General features: G+C 38.8%; 1 protein-coding gene across 1 annotated transcript; it reads right to left on the reverse strand.

Annotated features, from left to right (window-relative positions):
• Positions 1 to 17,699: 17,699 nt before the first annotated feature.
• On the reverse strand, positions 17,700 to 19,529 carry LOC142548092 (4-hydroxy-3-methylbut-2-enyl diphosphate reductase, chloroplastic-like). Its single transcript, XM_075656449.1, has 7 exons — positions 19,475 to 19,529; positions 19,225 to 19,400; positions 18,955 to 19,008; positions 18,660 to 18,734; positions 18,476 to 18,581; positions 18,045 to 18,392; positions 17,700 to 17,847 (listed from the first exon to the last, which is right to left on the reverse strand). Exons 2-6 carry the CDS (start codon positions 19,312 to 19,314, stop codon positions 18,274 to 18,276), a joined length of 444 nt encoding a protein of 147 aa, XP_075512564.1. The 5' UTR covers positions 19,315 to 19,400; positions 19,475 to 19,529; the 3' UTR covers positions 17,700 to 17,847; positions 18,045 to 18,273.
• Between the last annotated feature and the right edge of the window lie 590 nt (positions 19,530 to 20,119).

Raw genomic sequence — 20,119 nt, forward strand, 5'->3', positions numbered from 1 at the left:
TGTCGGTTCAGGTTGGCTCGGAGTCATGATTAAATGCGAAGTCATTAGGCGTCATAGCCGCATCTTTTGAATGTAAATTGCATAGTTGGTCAAGTTTAAGCTATTGCATATTTTTCATAGCACAGTTAGGTTGCAGCGAGCTTGGGGACGATCCAATCCAATCCAGTTGGTAAAATTACAGGAATTTTCATTACGCCAGTTAATTATTTTACGTGCATTAAATAGAAAATGATTATTTTTGAGATTTATGCGATATGGCTTGTGGTTCATTCACAATGTGGGAGTGTTATGTTATACGGTCTCCAGTGACCGATCAGTTCAGTATGGTACCACCCGGTCGCCAGTGACCGGCCAGCTCAGTTCAGTTTCAGCCCCCCGGTAGCCAGTTACCGATCAGTTCAGCTTAGTGCAGTGGCCACAGGCGTAAAACATAATCTCAACAGAAAATTTTATCAGTTATTTCAGTACAGGCTCCAAGGAGCAAACATTTTTACTGTGATTATCAGTTCATTTATGCACGTATTATAATTGCTCAGTACAGATTATTTTTCAGTATGCCTCAGGACAGAATATGTTAACTCATGCATATTTTAAATTCAGATTTTTACTCGTTAGATGCGATTTATGCATGCTGAGTCTTTAGGCTCACTAGACTTGATTGTTGTAGGTACTGATGAGGCAAGGGCCGAGGGCGGGGACCAGTGAGCCAGCTTGGGTCGGCAGTAGTGGCACCCGAGGACCTCAGTGCAGCAGTTGTTATTTTATTCCGCAAATAATTTTTATCAGTCGTTGGATAATTTTTAAATTGTTATTGTTGGCAAAACTTTATTTTCTTCCGCTACTATTATTTTAAACATTGAACTTGATTCCCCAGTGATTTTATGAATGAGGCCATTTAAGTTCTTTTAAAAAGAAAATTTTTAATTTTTCCGCAAATTTCAAGAAAGGAGTTTTAGGCCTCTTTACAGTTGGTATCAGAGCGGTGGTTCTGTATAGGGTTTCACTACTACTGACCGCGAGAAGCTCACGAAGCCACGCCTTTGGTCTGTAAGTTTTTCAGTTCAGCATTATGTTCAGCATTTCAGTTAAAGCATGAATTATTTTGTCAGCATGCTTCCAGATTTTCAGTACTTCAGTGTTCATTTAAAATAAATTATGGAATTATGCATGTTAGTTACGTATGGGTTATGTTGGAACAGTATGCCCCCTAGACGCATTTTAGAGCGCAACAGAGAGGAGAAGCCTCGCCGAGAGGACAGGGAGGAACGTAGACCGGAGGGAGACCTACCACCTCCTCCACCGCCACCACCGGACATGAGTGCCCAGATGTTAGCTAGGATGGCACAGTTCTTCGCACAGTTTGCGGGGGGCAATGCCGCAGCCGTAGCCGCAGCCGCAGCCAGGCCGACAGGGCCCGAGGCTGTTTATGAGCGATTCATGAAGATGCGCCCGAAGGAATTCTCTGGGACATCTGACCCCATGGTTGCTGAGGGATGGATCAAATCCCTCGAGGTTATCTTCGAGTTCATGGAGCTAGGAGACGCAGACCGAATCCGGTGTGCCACCTACCTGTTCACTGGAGATGCCCGCTTATGGTGGGAAGGAGCTTCGGTAGCCCTGACCTTGGCTACACTTTCTTGGACCCGCTTTACGGAGGTTTTCTACTCCAAGTATTTTGGTGAGGAGGTTCGCACCAGGCTGACCACCGAGTTCATGAGCCTGAGGCAGGGGGATATGACGGTTACGGAGTTTATCCGTAAGTTCGAGAGGGGACTGTCACTTTGTGCCCCTGATCGCGAATGATGCCAGAGCCAAGCTGATGCACTTCTTGGTGGGTTTACGGCCGATCTTGCGCCGGGATGTTAGGGTATCTGACCCTGCTACTTATGAGATTGCCGTCTCCAAGGCCTTAGCCGTAGAGCAGGATCTGCGGGATATCGAGAGGGATCGCCAGGGCAAGCGCCCAGTCCAGGCACCGCACCGCCCTCCTCCTCATCAGCATCAGCAGCAGAATAAGAGGCCTTTTCATGGACCGCCCAGGAACCGAGGCCAGCAGCAGCAGCAGCAGCAGCGGGGACGCCCAGCCCCGAGGACTCAGGAGCACCCAGTTTGTCCCAGGTGCTCACGTCGCCATCCTGGAGCATGTATGGCTGGCTCAGGAAAGTGTTTTAAGTGTGGCAGTCCAGACCACATGTTGCTGCAGTGCCCTCAGAGGAATCTGCCTACCCAAGGCAGAGTTTTTGCTCTCCATGCCGCGGAAACCAACCCGGAGACTATGTTGTTGACATGTACCTTTAAACTTTAAGTTATTCTTCGAATTTCAGCATTTTGGGAATCGGGATTTAGATTTTTGAACTTAGAACTGTTATAGGATTGCATGCTCTACTCAGATTTATTTCAGAGGAATTAAGCTAGAGGAACCTTGACCTTTGCATGTCTATAAGTTTAGATCTTGTAGTGGGATTCAACTTAGAGCTCCGCTCTTTCAGGGAGAATTTTTATATCTAGGTTCCGCTACCAAGGCCTTGATAGATTCAGGGGCCACTCACTCGTTTATTTCGGAGGTCTTTGCAAACTTTCTCAAGATCCAGACCATTGGGCTAGATACAGCCTTTTCAGTAGTGTTGCCGTCAGGCGAGGAGATGGACAGCCACCAATGTTATCCGAGATATAGACCTTGAGCTGCACGGTAATCTTGTTTATGCGGATCTGATTGTGCTACCGATGCCGGAATTTGACATCATCCTAGGGATGGACTGGCTATTGAGGAACAGAGTGTTGATAGACTTCCAGCGGAGATCCGTTCTTGTCCGACCGCCTGGAATGGAGCAGTTCGTATTTGAGCCGGACAGGTACTTTCCTTTACCGCGCATTATTCCTTATGTTCAGGCTAGGAAACTCATGCATAGAGGGTGTCGGGCATTTCTAGCGACCTTTTTATCTGTCCCCGAGGAACCCAGCCAGTCAGCCTCAGATGTTCCGATTGTCAGAGATTTCTTAGACGTTTTTCCCGAAGACGTCTCTGGTATGCCACCCGAGAGAGAGGTGGAGTTTTCCATTGAGCTTATGCCAGGTACGGCTCCGATATCCAAAGCGCCGTACCGACTAGCACCGACAGAGATGGCAGAGCTTAAGAAGCAGATTCATGAACTTCTCGACAAGGAGTTCATTCGCCCGAGCTTTTCTCCATGGGGCGCGCCGGTCTTATTTGTGAAAAGAAGGATGGCTCGATGAGGCTTTGCATTGACTACCGGGAGTTGAACAGGGTTACAGTGAAGAATAAATACCCACTGCCGAGGATTGAGGATCTATTTGACCAGTTGCAGGGAGCTTCGATTTTCTCCAAGATAGATCTGCGTTCCGGTTATCACCAGTTGAGGGTGAGAGATGCTGATGTCTCGAAGACAGCTTTCAGGACTCGTTATGGCCACTACGAGTTCCTAGTGATGCTGTTCGGTCTGACGAATGCGCCAGCGATCTTCATGGATCTAATGAATCGCGTATTTCAGCCGTACCTCGACCAGTTTGTGATAGTGTTCATAGATGACATTCTCGTCTACTCCAAGAGTCGGGAGGAGCACAGCAGGCATCTGACCACAGTGTTGCAGACATTGCAGAAACATAAACTATTCGCAAAGTTCAGTAAGTGCGAATTCTGGTTAGAGAAGGTGGCGTTCTTGGGCCACATTGTTTCTAGCAGTGGCATTGAGGTAGACCCGACGAAAATTGCAGCAGTCAGAGATTGGATTGTGCCTCAGAATGCATCAGAGATCCGCAGTTTTCTTGGGCTAGCAGGATATTACAGGAAGTTAATTCAGGGATTCTCATCCATTGCCGTTCCACTCACAGCACTGACCAAGAAAAATGTGAAGTTTGTGTGGAGCGAGGAGTGTCAGAAGAGCTTCGATGCTTTGAAGCAAGCTCTTATCTTAGCACCCGTTTTGGCTGTACCGTCAGGATCTGGTGAGTTTGTTCTTTATACCTGATGCTTCGAAGCTTGGTTTAGGTGCATTTTTGATGCAGCATGGGAGAGTGATAGCGTATGCTTCTCGACAGCTGAAAATTCATGAGAAGAATTACCCTACCCATGATCTGGAGTTAGCGGCCGTAGTTTTTGCTTTGAAGATTTGGAGGCACTATCTGTATGGAGAGAAGTGTCAGATCTTTACCGACCACAAAAGCCTCAAGTATTTCTTTACGCAGAAGGAGCTGAACATGCGTCAGAGGCGTTGGTTGGAGCTTGTGAAAGACTACGATTGTGACATTAGCTACCACCTGGGTAAAGCTAACGTAGTTGCGGATGCTTTGAGCAGGAAAGTCGCAGTGATGGCTCACTTGACGATTCAGAAACCTCTTCAGATTGAGATGCAGAAGTTCGATCTTGAGACTTATCCGCGAGGTAGAGTTCCTCGTTTATCTACCTTGACCATTCAGTCTTCCCTTTTGGACCGTATTCGCAGTGGTCAGACCGCAGATGAGCAGTTGGCACAGTGGAAGAAGAGAGATGAAGCCAAGGGCCGTGTTTTGTATGCAGTCAGCGACGGTATTGTGAGATACCGAGATAGGATATGGGTTCCCAGCAGTGATTCTATCCGAGCAGACATCTTATCAGAGGCCCATACGTCCCCGTACTCCATTCACCCTGGGAGTACGAAGATGTACAAAGATCTGCAGCTATTGTACTGGTGGCCAGGGATGAAGAAGGACATCAGGCGTTTTGTATCCGAGTGCCTGACTTGCCAGTTAGTGAAGGCCGAGCATCAGAGACCAGCAGGTTTGCTCAAGCCTCTCCCTATTCCCGAGTGGAAGTGGGAGAATGTTACCATGGACTTTGTGACCGGATTGCCGAGGTCAGCCAGAGGATCGAATGCCATCTGGGTGATTGTAGATCGTCTTACCAAATCAGCGCACTTCTTGCCTATTAAGACGACTTTCACCATGGTTCAGTATGCAGAGCTGTATATCCGAGAGATAGTCCGACTCCATGGTATTCCAGTTTCGATCGTATCCGACAGAGATCCCAGATTCACTTCCTCATTTTGGAAGAGTTTGCATTCGATTTTGGGTACGAAGTTGCTGTTTAGCACAGCTTTCCATCCGCAGACGGATGGGCAGTCAGAGCGAGTTATTCAGATTTTGGAGGATCTTCTTCGCGCTTGCGTCATTGATTTCTCTGGGAGTTGGGAGTCGAACTTACCATTGGTAGAGTTCACCTATAACAACAGTTTCCAGTCGTCTATAGGTATGGCTCCGTATGAAGCACTGTATGGCCGCAAGTGTAGATCTCCTGTTCATTGGGATGAAGTAGGAGAGAGAGCAGAGTTGGGTCCAGAGATTGTTCAGCAGGCAGCAGATGTAGTAGTCAAGATCCGTGATAGGATGAGGACTGCTCAGAGCCGACAGAAGAGTTATGCCGATCAGCGGAGGAGAGACTTAGAGTTTGCAGTGGGCGATCATGTCTTCGTGAAAGTGGCACCTATGAAGGGTGTCATGAGATTTGGCAAGAAAGGGAAGCTCAGTCCGAGATTCATTGGACCGTTTGAGATCCTCGACAGAGTTGGGACGCTTGCTTATCGTGTGGCTCTTCTGCCGAATCTGGCCGGAGTACACAATGTCTTTCACGTCTCCATGCTGAGGAAGTATATGGCAAATCCTTCGCATGTACTGAATTTCGAGCCGTTGCAGCTTACTCCGAACTTATCTTATGAGGAGAGACCCGTGCAGATCCTAGACAGACAGGAGAAGAAACTTCGGAACAAGCTCGTTAAGCGAGTCAAAGTCAAATAGCTCAACCATTCAGAGGAGAAAGCTACGTGGGAGTCTGAGCCGGAGATGAGAAGTCGATACCCAGAGTTATTCGGTGAGTTCTAATTTCGAGGACGAAATTTATTTTAAGGGGGGAAGGATTGTAGAACCCGTAAATCAGTAGACTTATAAGCCATGCATAATTCTAGATTTTTAAATTTAATTGACTTCACTGCATGATTATTTTAAATCCATTTATTTGAAGTTAATTATTCATTATTTCAGTTCAGTAGTTTGATTTTTAGCATTTCAGTTATTTCAGTGAGGCCGGACCGGAGTCGGAGTTTTGAGGTAGAATTTAAGATTCGAGAAATATTTTCAGAAGTTAATTTAGCTAGCAAGTAAGTTCATTTAAGTTAGTAAGGGAGGTTTGAGGATTTAATTTAATTATTTGAGGTGATTAAGAAATGAGCTCATTTAAGTTATTAAATTAAGGGGTTAGCTCACTAAATTATTTAAAGGATTAGTAAGGCTTTCAAGGATTATTAGTTGACTAGATAACCAACACTTCCCACTCATTTTATTAGCATGATTTCGGCCCCTTGGATTTATTAAGCAATTCATTCCAACTCATCAACTTTGACCAATTCTTTGCATGTAATTAGTAGGATAATTCTAGGATTTTTGGGAGCACAATTTAATTAAATAAATGGACATATCCTAGACTAGAAAATAAGAAAAAAATCAGGCCACTACCTCCTAGAAGCATCCACCAACTCATTTGATATCAAACAATAATTCAAAATTCAAAAATGGGAAGACTTGGTCTTGGATCTTCCTTAAATCTTGCACCTATCCCCCTCACCCTCCTAACCATCATTCCCCCTCCCTTAGTCACGAAATTCAGAGTGTTTTTGAGAGAGGAAAACCGTGGGAATTCAGTAGGAAGCAAGGGAAGAAAAATCGAGAGCAAGAAAGGTAAACAAGAGAAGCGCTCCACCTCCTCCGTGCCGCGTCGTCGTCGTTTCGTTCGTTTTCTTTCGAAACGAAACCAGGCATGTCTAGATTCTTTCTAAACCTCAATCAAGTCATATTATCATTTATTTTTCAGTACATGATCATGTTTATTCAAGTAAAAATCGAGATCCATGTCAAAACATTTTGAAACAACACATGCAGAATTTTCGATTTTCCTTGGCAAGCTTCACGGTTTCTTTTGGTTTGTTAGTTTCAGGTATTGGATCGACTCCAGGCTCCCAAGGCGACTCCTAGACACGTAATAGGATGCATTAGGACCATTTTGGTCCATTCAAACCAGCCCCATGCTTGCTGGAAATTCAGAATGACAGCAAGTTCCCATAGGCGCAGATTTGTGTTTCGAAATTTCAGTTTTTGTGTCAAGGGGTTGGATCTGATCTTGGCTGCCCTAATGGCTCTTAGCCATGGTTGGATCACTCCCCTAGCAAGTCTAAGACGTGACTAAGTTGCCCTTTTGGTGGCTTGGTCCATGGCTCATCGGTTTTTAAATAATCAACAAGAACAGCCCCTTTCCCCATTCGGCTTCTTCCTTTGTTCAGCATATGGTTTCGGTTTGTGTTTGCTTGGTGTGGATCTTGGTTGGCCTATGGCCCTTAGCCACAGTTCATATCATGCTCCTAGATGTCTAGATCGTGCCATGGTCAATCAAATGGCCATTGGAATGACACGAGACATCGATCATAGCATAAACACTACACACGCACGCACGTTGCTCTCGGTTGGACCCTTCGGTTGAGTTTTGGTGTGATGCGGATTGTGACTGGCCTAGGGCCCTTAGCCATGGTTCAAATCATTCCTTGGGATGTTGGTAAGAGTCTCTGGTCGGTGGTTCACGCCCCTAATGGCCGATAGTCTCGAAACCAACGCAAGTCTTGTAGTTGCGCAGCTGCTGGAAATTACAGCATGTTGCTGTGTCGTTTAGAAGGCTTGTTTGAGTTCTTGGTTGGCTTTTAGCCCATGGCCTTGGACTGGACAGTGCCTCATTGAGTTGGGAAGGTCATGTTTTTGACCGTTCATCATTCGGATCATTTTCGAGGTCGTACGAGAATTTACGGTGCAATGTGCCAAATTGACTCTCGAAAGAGCGTTTCGTGTTTTGGCCTCCATTCCACCTAGATTTCAACCCTATCATTTTAGGAGCATTATTTTATGATTTTTCAGTGTATTTTAATCATGACTATATGTCGGTTCGGTGTCGGTTCAGGTTGGCTCGGAGTCATGATTAAATGCGAAGTCATTAGGCGTCATAGTCGCATCTTTTGAATGTAAATTGCATAGTTGGTCAAGTTTAAGCTATTGCATATTTTTCATAGCACAGTTAGGTTGCAGCGAGCCTGGGGACGATCCAATCCAATCCAGTTGGTAAAATTACAGGAATTTTCATTACGCCAGTTAATTATTTTACGTGCATTAAATAGAAAATGATTATTTTTGAGATTTATGCGATATTGGCTTGTGGTTCATTCACTATGTGGGAGTGTTATGTTATACGGTCGCCAGTGACCGATCAGTTCAGTATGGTACCACCCGGTCGCCAGTGATCGGCCAGCTCAGTTCAGTTTCAGCCTCCCAGGTAGCCAGTTACCGATCAGTTCAGCTTAGTGCAGTGGCCACAGGCGTAAAACATAATCTCAACAGAAAATTTTATCAGTTATTTCAGTACAGGCTCCAAGGAGCAAACATTTTTACTGTGATTATCAGTTCATTTATGCACGTATTATAATTGCTCAGTACAGATTATTTTTCAGTATGCCTCAGGACAGAATATGTTAACTCATGCATATTTTATATTCAGATTTTTACTCGTTAGATGCGATTTATGCATGCTGAGTCTTTAGGCTCACTAGACTTGATTGTTGTAGGTACTAATGAGGCCAGGGCCGAGGGCGGGGACCAGTGAGCCAGCTTGGGTTGGCAGTAGTAGCACCCGAGGACCTCAGTGCAGCAGTTGTTATTTTATTCCGCAAACAATTTTTATCAGTCGTTGGATAATTTTTAAATTGTTATTGTTGGCAAAACTTTATTTTCTTCCGCTGCTATTATTTTAAACATTGAACTTGATTCCCCAGTGATTTTATGAATGAGGCCATTTAAGTTCTTTTAAAAAGAAAATTTTTAATTTTTCCGCAAATTTCAAGAAAGGAGTTTTAGGCCTCTTTACAGTCCCTGCTGTCTGCAGATGTGGCAGCTACCAAATACTCCTTGGCATTGCTCTGTGGAATGTCTTCCTCCACAAGTTCTGCAATAGACCCCTGTATTACTCTGGCTCTGTCGGGAACCACTGGAGCTAGATGAACTACTACCAGATCTATTAAACTGTCTTCCTCGAGCTTTCATAAAATCTTTCTTTCCACTGCTGTTATTGCCACTCTCAAATCTGGGAGGGGGTTGTTGGAATGGGACTGAAGGTTGTTGCTGTCTCGGTACTGGAGGAACATACAAAGCTCCTTTCTGCCTAATCAGGCCAGCTTCAGTTCCTTTTGCTCTGTTCAGGGCATCAGCAAAATTATTCGATCTTCCAGTGTTTAGCAACGTAAAGATCTCGGGATTCAATCCGTTGATGAACTGATCAGCAACAGCTTCATCACTCTCAGCAACATGTGGAGCAAAACGTAACAAGGTAGAGAACTTGGCCACATATTCTTCAATGTTCAGTTGACCCTGTCTCAGATTGGCAAACTCTGCACCCTTGTCTTTCCTGTACGATACTGGGAAAAATCTTTGATACAATTCAGTCTTAAAGATTTTCTTAAACGACTATAACCTCTTCAACAGTGTTTCCATCGGTGTCGCTGTAACATCCATCGGATTAGTCGAGGTACTACCCTGTTCTGGGATTCTTCGAGGAGGCATATCTGATTATCAGAAGGGTTAGTAATCAAATCTGACAAATCTGTCTCAGTCCCCTTCTGATCATCTTACCTCTGATCAAGAATCGATTTTGATTCATTCTCAATAACACATGTTTCCAATCAAATCAGATAATCAGCTAAACATGTATTAAAACAGTAAAACATTCTAGCATAGCAAAAGCAGGAAAGAAAACTCAATCTACCCCGCTAACTAGCTTCTATCTCAGTCTAAGGAACCTACAGCTCTGATACCACCTGCTGTGGGGACCCGAACCTAATTCGTTTTCTTAATCATCATTAGGATCAGTTAATTAATCTGATTCTATTTTTTTTAAATACATGAGTGCGCAACATATGATAATCAATATGATATAAACATCGAAAGTAAAGTACAAGTCTTGTACAATATATGTTCAGATCAACTAGTGTTCAACAACTACATCAAGTGATGAAAATCAAATCTACTTCTAAGTCCGGATCTCCACGCTAATCTTGATCTCTCATCCTCTTCTCGACCCTGATCCTGTCCCACCTGTTGTCATGCACATATATAAACACAACAATAGCCGGATAACTCCGGTGAGAAAAATATTCCTAGTATAAACAACGTATACATACAATCATATAAACAGATATAAAAGCATGGAATAGATATCAATAACAGGTATCATAATCTGAAAGACATGAATCGATATAAAACTGTAAATCAAACTGTTGACTCATAATCTCTGACTCGACTCTTTCCTAATCTAGGGATCCCGTTCTTGGACATTGGCAAACTATATCGAATCTCAGCAATAGAAGTCGATCTGATCCGAAAGCAACATCGATATAAATCAAACATCCAGTGTCTTGGCACATCTGTCGAAGACTTGGCACCTCAGCCAATGACTAGACACATCAGCCGATGAATCAATACATGCTTTGCTATAAATCAATAGACTAAGTATATCAATCTCATGAATTGCAAACATCAATGCAATAAAATAAAGTATGTGGTTTTGGGAAACTCAAGTCGAATCTAACTCGAGTCGTATCTTTCCGGTTCAACATTGATTTATACATTTCTCTTGTCAATCTGAAGAAGTCAAAATCTTGAATTCGAAGCCTGTCAATACTCAATCTGGCAATGACAATATTGAGGAGTACAATATCAATATACAACCCAATTCAATACTGGATATAATCAGAACTCAATCTAACTCTGTTTCAACGGCATAACGGCACAATCTCAATATATCCAGCAATACAATATCAACAGATATCAATTTCAATAACTCATAATCAATCAACAATACAATTTGATATCAAATCTGTATAATCTCAATCAAATTCAATTTGAAAATGATAACAATTTCATACGGTGTCTGTTCTTCGATCTGATTTCAATTATACGATGATAACAATCTCAGCAACAGATAACATCAATCACATCATGATTCCTCCCAAATCAGATTTTCAAATCATAAAATAAAGTAGCAAAACTTACGTCCTTTTGAAGCCCTTGTCGATAGAAAAACGGTACTAAACTTGGATTGAAAATCGGACGGGCGGATTTTGCACAAATCACAATTCTACCACATGCCAAAGCCATGTGGCTTATTCTTCAATCTGCACGTCTCGCTCATATGTGGGACCTCCCCCGGCGCATATGCGTGAGACACTCTGTCTCGGCACTCTTCATTGCAACCTCTCGCGCATATGCGCACCCTCTTCTCGCGCATATGCGTGAGGTTCTCTGCCATGTTCGTGCATATGTGCGCATCCTGTCACGCATATGCGCGAGGTTCTCTGCCTATCTCGCGCATATGCGCCCTGCTTGGTCGCGCATATGCGCGAGGGGTTCAGTCCTCGCACATAACAATGTCTTCTCTTGTCTTCCCGGTCTGTTCCTTTCCGTCTATGATCACATCAATTCATAATCAATAATCGCGGATTACCAGAATAAAAATATTGGGCATTACAATGTAAATCACATACAACAACATCAATATGCGTAAAACAAAATTTATGTGTTATCTTTGTATGTCATTGAACTATAACATACTTATACCGACTTGAACAATGGTGCAACGATCAACTTTAATCTCCTTGGACTAACACTGGTAAAATATGTCGAGTATTTCATAAATCAATCCACAATAACTCAAATAATCCATCTAAATTTTCCAACTTCTCGACGTGGAATTATTTTATTGAAGATCAAACTTATCCAAATATTTTTCAAATTTATCACTTCGGCCTACTTATTAATATAAAAAATGTATACTTACAAATGTTTTATACTATATTTTATAGTTTAAAGCATATTAAAGTATATAAGTTTTATAATAATTTGTATAAAAAAATATATGTATTGTATAATTGTATTGTTTTTGTTATTTTTGCATGGTCGGCAAAACAAGAATAAATTTTTCTAGAAAAATTAGAATGAAATGATTCTTTAACCTGTATAAAAATGATTTCAATGTCCACATTATTGATGAAACAAATGAGATAAAAGTTTCTCACAATCGAGGTCAAATTTATTAACAAATGAAAGTGGTACCAATGGAATTATAGTTTTATCATGTTTCTGTATTTTGACCATATCTGTCAAAATACTTGATAAAAAAATATGAATATTTACCACAATTCAGAAAATCAAATTATGAACAATAATTATTTTATGTGGAAGGATCAAATTCATTGATAATATTGTCAAATATAGAGTGCAAGATGTAATAAAGATTTGGATCATTCATGAAGAAAAATTGCACCAATTATATGTACAAAATAATATTTTATTTTCTTTTGTCTCCACAAATTTGCATACAAATAGAAGTGTATTATGCTGAATGAAATGATCCTTTATTCTGTGAACTAAACTTTGAGTTCATAATCTCTCTTTATTCTCTCCAAATTTATTCACTTATAAGTATAAATTCCAAGTTCTTCATTTCCATCGTGAGTAGCTAATTTTCCAATGTCGAGATGAAAAGGTAAAGTTCTTTGTATAACAATAAATTAACATTATTTAATCTTTATTTATTATTTATTTATATTTAATTTCTTTTATTTAAACATTTTTGCCCTACTTATATGTGAAAGTTTTCATTCATTGATGTTATATGTTATACCAAATTCTTGATACCACTTAATTATTAGTTTGATATTATCAACAATTTAAAGTTTTTATCTTGATTTATTATATATGAATATTATCATAATATTAAATTCTCATTACCATTTAAATGTTAGTTTGATAATATCAATTATTTAAAATAATTACCTTGTTTGGTATGTACAAGTATATAGCTCAATAAATACTTTACATCATTTATAAGTTTTGGTGTATATATTAACTGAATAAGATAATAATATATAACAATAACATAAATAATGATTATTTAATATATTAGAACAACTTTATTTAATAAAAAGGGTAAATCCTTTAATCTCGACTATTTAATTTAAAATTTTGAACATACAAAAATCATCATCTATGGCTAAAAAAACTAAAAGATAAAAAACAGAAAAACAACATAATGGACTTGTAATTACTTTAGTTTCCCAGTTTATACGTCATTCGAACTCACTGAATTATACTATTTGTGGAGAACCTACTATTGAGAGTGCATGAATCAAAGTTGTGACAAGTTTTTAGGTATTATTCCTATATCTTTAGTTGAAGATAATTTCACAAGTGTCATGATTGGGAAAAAATTGAGAGTTTCATCTATGTATGATAAAATCACAAAAATTATTAAAAATTCAGATACTTTTATTGCATTACCAGGTGGTTTCGATATTTTAGAAGAAATTTTCACATTGTTTATTAGGCACAACTTAATATCAATGATAAACATGTGGGCTTGTTGAATATCATAATTCTTATGATATTTTAGTTGATATTTCTTGATCCAACTTATTTACCAAATGATCCAATGTTCTGGACCCAAGATCATATTGGAAATGCTTCTCAAGGTAGAACCGTGGGTAAGAGTAAACTTATCAATTATAACTGTAACGTCCCGAAAATTTGAAGGTCCACGTGAACCACATGCATGCAAGTTATAAAATTGTTTATGTATTTAATTAATTTATTTTAATTGCATTTGGTAAATATGGTAGGCGTTTTTACATGTTTGAAATATGGTTTTCCACTAGAATGCATAAAACTTGTTTTTAAGGTTATTTGAGATACGATCGAGGAACGAAAACCGGAGACCATACGATGGAAAATATTTTATTAAATAATTATTTTTAATTGTTTAATAAGTGGTGTATTTTAAATGGAATTTTCAAAAATGGGGTATTTTGAGGTGTTTTTATACGCCGAGTTTTAACCGGTATTCGATATTCGACGAAAATATGAATTCATCGAGAACTCGGCTAATATTTTCAATGGGCTTCATGGACCTAATATATTATGTTAATGGACCTAAGCTTACACCATGAGTTCAAATTGATATTTAAAAGCCAAAAACCCTCTCTTAACCTACACAACTCACGCCCCTTCCACCCTAAAACAAACTAGGACTGTCCATCAACATACAAGCCACAGATCACACGAAATTTTTAGGAGGAAACTCATGTTTTTGAGGAAAAATTCAGCAAGCTTCTTCCCTTTTCTCTCCGCCAACGTCCCTCGCATCGCAAGTTAGTTTTCGTGCGTTATAAACGCATAGGCATGCCTTAACTTTCTTTCAAACATCTTTTACACCATATTATGTGTATTTAATTATCCTTGCATGAAAAACATGATACACATATTTTATTTTCGTTTTTTGACATGCCATGGACAAAAACTCATAGTTTTAATGATCCAAAACTCTTGTTAATGGTGCATAAAGGGGCTGCCATGCTATGGAAATAAAAAGGGATGAATTTCATAGGGTTTAAGAGGCTATACGTGGTTGCACAAGGGCTGGACATGGAGGGTACCTAGCTTGCACGAGAATAAGAGTCCTAGTGGCTAAGGGGTCTTCGGCTAGGAGTCCTTGTTGGTTACGGTTTCTAGCTACTGTTAGAGCATGACTAGGAGACCTAAGAAGGGCAGCATGAGGGTCCTAAGATGGCTACACGAGGGTTGGATAGTAGGGCAAGGAGGATCGCACGAGTTGAGGGAGCCGCGCACATGCATAGTTGACGGATGGAAGGGCTGGGGCTTCTAGGTACTCTAGGATCGGTCCAGTAGGGTCCTTAAGGTTCGGTCAGGGTCCTAGGATGGTCTAGGGTCTGGTTGGGTTGGTTAAGGGCTTGGGCCGAAGGGTGCAAGGTTAGTCAAGCTAGGGTTTTCAAATATAAGTGCAGAAAAATTCAGTAGCTTCCTAGACTTGTGCAAAGGTCTTAATTGGCTTGATTTGGGTTGAATATGGTTTATTTAGGTGTTATTAAGCTTTGGTGCAAATTTTGTAAAGTTTGGGAAAGTTACGAGTCAATATGCGTCAAAACCGGGATGTACATCTAAGTTTAAAAACGAGTCGAGGAATCTGTCGAAAAGCTAAGTTCTAATCCTGAAGAATATTTATGGGAATGTCTTAAGGTTATATGTTAAGTTTGAAATAATTTGGGGCGTCGTTTCGAGGTGTAAGGAAAAATATGAAATGTTATGCTTCTAAGAGTAAAATTGTCATTTTACACCTGAAAAATGTTAAATATCCTAGCAGTACCCTGAATGTTGTAAATAATTTTAATATGTTTATTTTAAATGTTTATGAAATTATATGATAAAATGTTAAGGCTAAAAGACGTGGTGCATGCTTGGTTTAAAAAAAATGATTTACATATACATGGATGAATTTTCGTAAGTGATGAAAATATGAAACGTTGAAAGAGGTGAAGTGATTGTGACTATTACGATGATACGATAATATGATTGGAGATAACGTGAGGGAAAAAGGCCCAGAGGAAGCCCGTTTAAGGGAGAAGGCCCCAGAGGGAGCCCGACGTTCTTCTTTCCGTTGACATGATATGATGATATGAGAGGCCAAGGCTCAGTTGATGGGTGAAAGTGTCGCTGATGTCTCCGCCACCCAGTACTGTGGTTAGATGTAGATGGATTCATCGACCTTCAGCTAATACGAAAGTCACAATTAATGATCTGAATTCAATAAAAAGAAAACGTATACGTATATGATGAAAAAATATGATATGATATGATGAAAGGAAATATGATATGATATGATGAAAGGAAAAATGTTTAAGTTTATGCATGTTCATGAAAAGTTATTTTAAGTAAAAGTATTTTCACTATTGCATATGATTGTATATTAGTGTTAGTTTGGTTAGCTCACTAGATGTGATCGATGTAGGTGATCATGATGTTAATGTTAATGGAGGACTTGATGGTTGATCTTACTGGACTGAAGGTGCACATAACCCGAGGACCAACGCTAGTTTTTCGTAATTTAAGTTAAATTTATGATTTAAGTTTATGTTAAAGATTTTATGACTTTTATTATACTTTAGAGAGGTTTTTTAGAGGATGCTAGAGTTAGTTTTATTTTGAAATATTGTTAAGTTAGGTTTGGTAAATGATTGACGATTTTATGTTTTATATCTTCCTTTTGAATTTTCAAATATAGTTGGTTGGCTTAATTTTAAAATGGTTTCAAAATTATATATATATATATATATATTCGGCCGAAGTTTTTAGAATTTTTTTTACTTTTAAAGAAAAACAAGTAGTGAACATTTGCAATTGGTACCAGAGCAATGTTCATGCAAAAGTTATGATTTTCATGCATGCTGGCCTTGTGGTGTAATAGGACATGTTTAAAAATTTGGTTAATGGGCGTTAGGAAAAGTTGAAAATGATTTGACTATATTGTTGGGTTTTAGTACTGATGTTTTACTCTTTGGGTCATAAATTAATCATGAAGATTATGAATGCTTTTAGGGCATGTTGATTTTCTAAGAAAATACTGATGATTCTGATTACTAGTCGAGTTAATTTTTGAGAATTACATACAAGGAAAAATGATTCGAAGATTGCGAGGTCTTTCACTAGTAGAAAAATCGCTTTTTACTTCGCGTATTCAATGAAGTAATAAGGTAGTTAATTGCCGAAGTATATGAACGTGAAGTAATAGATGTACCTTTTTCTTCGCATAATAACCGAAGTTGTATGATTGAAATTACTGAAGTCTTTGGCCGGTTTTTGAAGGAAAACCGGTCCAGAATTGGACCAGTGCCGAAGTAAGAAATGTGTTTTACTTCATCGATTTTTGTAAATAGTGAAGTAATAGATATATATAACTTTGTCTTAATTATTATTTAGCGAAGTAGTTTGTAATATTTTACTTCACAATTTACAATGAGTGACGAAGTAATTCATCTGAAAGACTTCATAGTTATGTATTTTAGTGAAGTAATAGACGCAAACAACTTCAAAATTTATCCTATTTGTTGAATTAATATAATCTATAACTTCAGCATTTATCCTATTTGTTGAAGTATTTTATATTATGTTACTTCACAATTTACATTTAGTGACGAAGTAAGTGGTTCGAAAGACTTCAATAATTTATATTTTGGTGAAGTAATTGCGCAAAACAACTTCGTTTTTACATAACAATGGTGAAGTAAATTAATTCTATCACTTCGTCTGATTTCGTATTGATGAAGTAATTGTTAAAAAAAAAATTCCCAATATATGACTTAATACACTAATATAATTAAATTCATAAATTATCCATCTAAAAATGATGAATATCCACGAATCCACAATTACATATTCATCAATTCACAAATAACCCAAAAATATATCCACAAAACCAAAAGTATATCCAAAAATCCACAATGAAAAACAAAATATTTATCCTAACATACACCATCCATTTAAGCACCTACATAGGAGTAGATAAATTCACTCCATTCACTTCTGACCTCATCATATTGAGATTGGTTGTAATATTGGTTCTTGATGCATCCTGCAAACTAAAATTTAAAAAAAAATACATTAGATTCTTCTATTTTAAATAAAAATCGACAGATATATATTTAAAAAGTATTTAAATTGATTGAATCTGAACATATTACATACTCTCTGTAGATACAACAAAGGAAAATCCACGAAGAATAGATCAGCTGCAGCCCACAATCTTTCAAAATTCTCGAGAGTTGAGCAAACTTAGGTTACCTTATCAGGCGTCGATGCACTAGAAGTGACGCCGATTGTGATAGGACCGTCTGGTAGCCAGTTCTCTTTCTCTACCAACTCACCATGCTCTCAAATGCAACTTTAAAATGTTAGAAATAAAAGAACATATTTTGTTATTAGATTTGATTGTTTTAGTTTATTTTTTACATGATTAAATCTTAAGTTATGCATTCTCTCACTAAATTTGAACATAAAACATGAAAGAATGCTTGTGCACCAGATAGATGATAATGAGATCGAATGGTCAGTAGAAGCGTACATACATTTAACTTGTAACTTATTTTGTTTCCGGGACCTATCCTTTTCTCGCTGTCGACCCAGTAAGAAGGGATTCCACGCTCCTCTGCAATTTCTTGAAGATGCGAAGTGTTGCCTGAGTTCCAACCACCAACGACCAGTATAAGATCCAGTCACCAAAACAGAGTCGCTGGAGATAAAAACTCTACGGATCTTCAAAATCATATCAAGGACAAAAAAGTAGGTATGATATATTTAGAAAAAGGAGAGAGAATTTACTTGAGTTGCATCGCAAATAGTATTGAAACTTATGAAATGGTTGTTAAGATTTTCCACTCCAAACTTGCGCATCACGGTTCTCTCGACTAATTTTCCTGTACGATAAAAGACCAATATCAATTCACATGCCACACAATACTAACATGTTGAGAAACTAAGACACTGGTTTGTAACTAACCAATCTCCTCTGTTTCACCCTTCAACATCGTTGTTTGATTTGCAACACCAACTTTTACAAGGTCTATGTCTGGATCAAAACCCTTGGACACAACATATTTAAATTTCTGCAAAGGAAACAATCTCTGCAAATCTGAATACAGAAAAAAAAGTTCAACTTCAGCAGCATAAGATGCTCAGCTTACCTCGAGAAACGCATCCTTGGATGACGAGGATCCATCGAGCTCGCCATTCAAAATATAATCACATACATATGTTGCCTGTAATTATTACAGCATTTATAAAGTCACAACCACATGTAAACTACTTCTACACCAATCTTTTTTAATTTAAAACATCCGTGGTCGATTGACAAAGAATATAGTCAAAATGAAGCACAAATTAAGCTTACCTCTGCCATATTCTTTACAGAGAAATATGAACGGCTGAGGTTTAGTTAGAATGCAATGTTTGGTTACGTTAAGTGGAATGGTTTCTCACCTCGCCGCCATTGTCGAGTTTGGAGAGCTCTGCAACTGCTCTTTTTCCACAACCCTGCAGAATAACAATAGAAATGAGATATACAGGCGTGAATTTCTCTGTAAAAAACAAATCTATTAAATAAACGAAGAAAAGAATCGTAAAAAATTTGGAACTATTTAGGATTCAACAATATAGAAGAAATCACTCAAAATGCAAAGGAAACGAAACAAACTCGTTTATAGCATATTCTTCAGGGAAAAGGAGTCATATAGAGGACTAAAGAAAAACCTGAAACTTCGGGTTTCGTTTTTGTGAACTCTTGTCATTGCTCCGACGAAAAGCACGAGCAGCAGCAAAGAAAACAGAGGCCGCAGCCATTTTTCCGAAGCTCCCATTGCCATTACGCCGACTTTTTCTAAACTCTCTTCCTCTTGCTCTCTGTGTTTTAGTGTGAAAAAAGAAAGCTGAAAAGAGGAGGGAGAACTTTGAGAGAGATGAATTCAGGCGAGGGAGAATGAAGAAGAACACTAACACACACCTAACGGCTTCAGCTCTTTTATACACTGCGACACTTGTAAAAGGTAAATTTTGAAGCGAACAGATCAGCGACAGTTTCTAAAAAGCCGTCGCCGCTGTTAAAAGCCCGTCGCCAATAGCGACGAATTTTTAAAACACCGTCGCTGAGTAAATCGGCGACGGTTACGAACCGTCGCTAGTTAGCGACGATTAACAACCGTCGCTAAATGTTTATATTTTATTTTCCTTTGTTAATCTGCGCGGTTCATCTTATTACTTCAGCATGAACTTATTTTTCTATTTTTTTACTTCATCAACATTGATATGCCGAAGTAAAATATAATAAAAAAATATAGTGAAGCCCGTGTTTTTAAACATCCGAAGTAAAATATATTATTTTACTTCGCTTGTGTTATTACTGAAGTTATTGGTAATGTATTACTTCGTAATTTATTATTGCCGAAGTAAAATCCGATTTTTCTACTAGTGTTTAGAAGTATAAAAATGTACAAATTGAGATTTTAGGTTTTGATAGAAATTTAAGATTGGTTATGAAAATTGATTTTTGGGTTAATAAGCTTAAAATTATTGAAATTTATCTAACATGAAACCTATAGAAGGGAATTAAGAATGCTAAGAACTTATAAGTTAATTGTAGAATTTTTGA

Source organism: Primulina tabacum, chromosome 6 (genome assembly GCF_025594145.1).
Source record: "Primulina tabacum isolate GXHZ01 chromosome 6, ASM2559414v2, whole genome shotgun sequence".
NCBI lineage: Eukaryota > Viridiplantae > Streptophyta > Magnoliopsida > Lamiales > Gesneriaceae > Primulina > Primulina tabacum.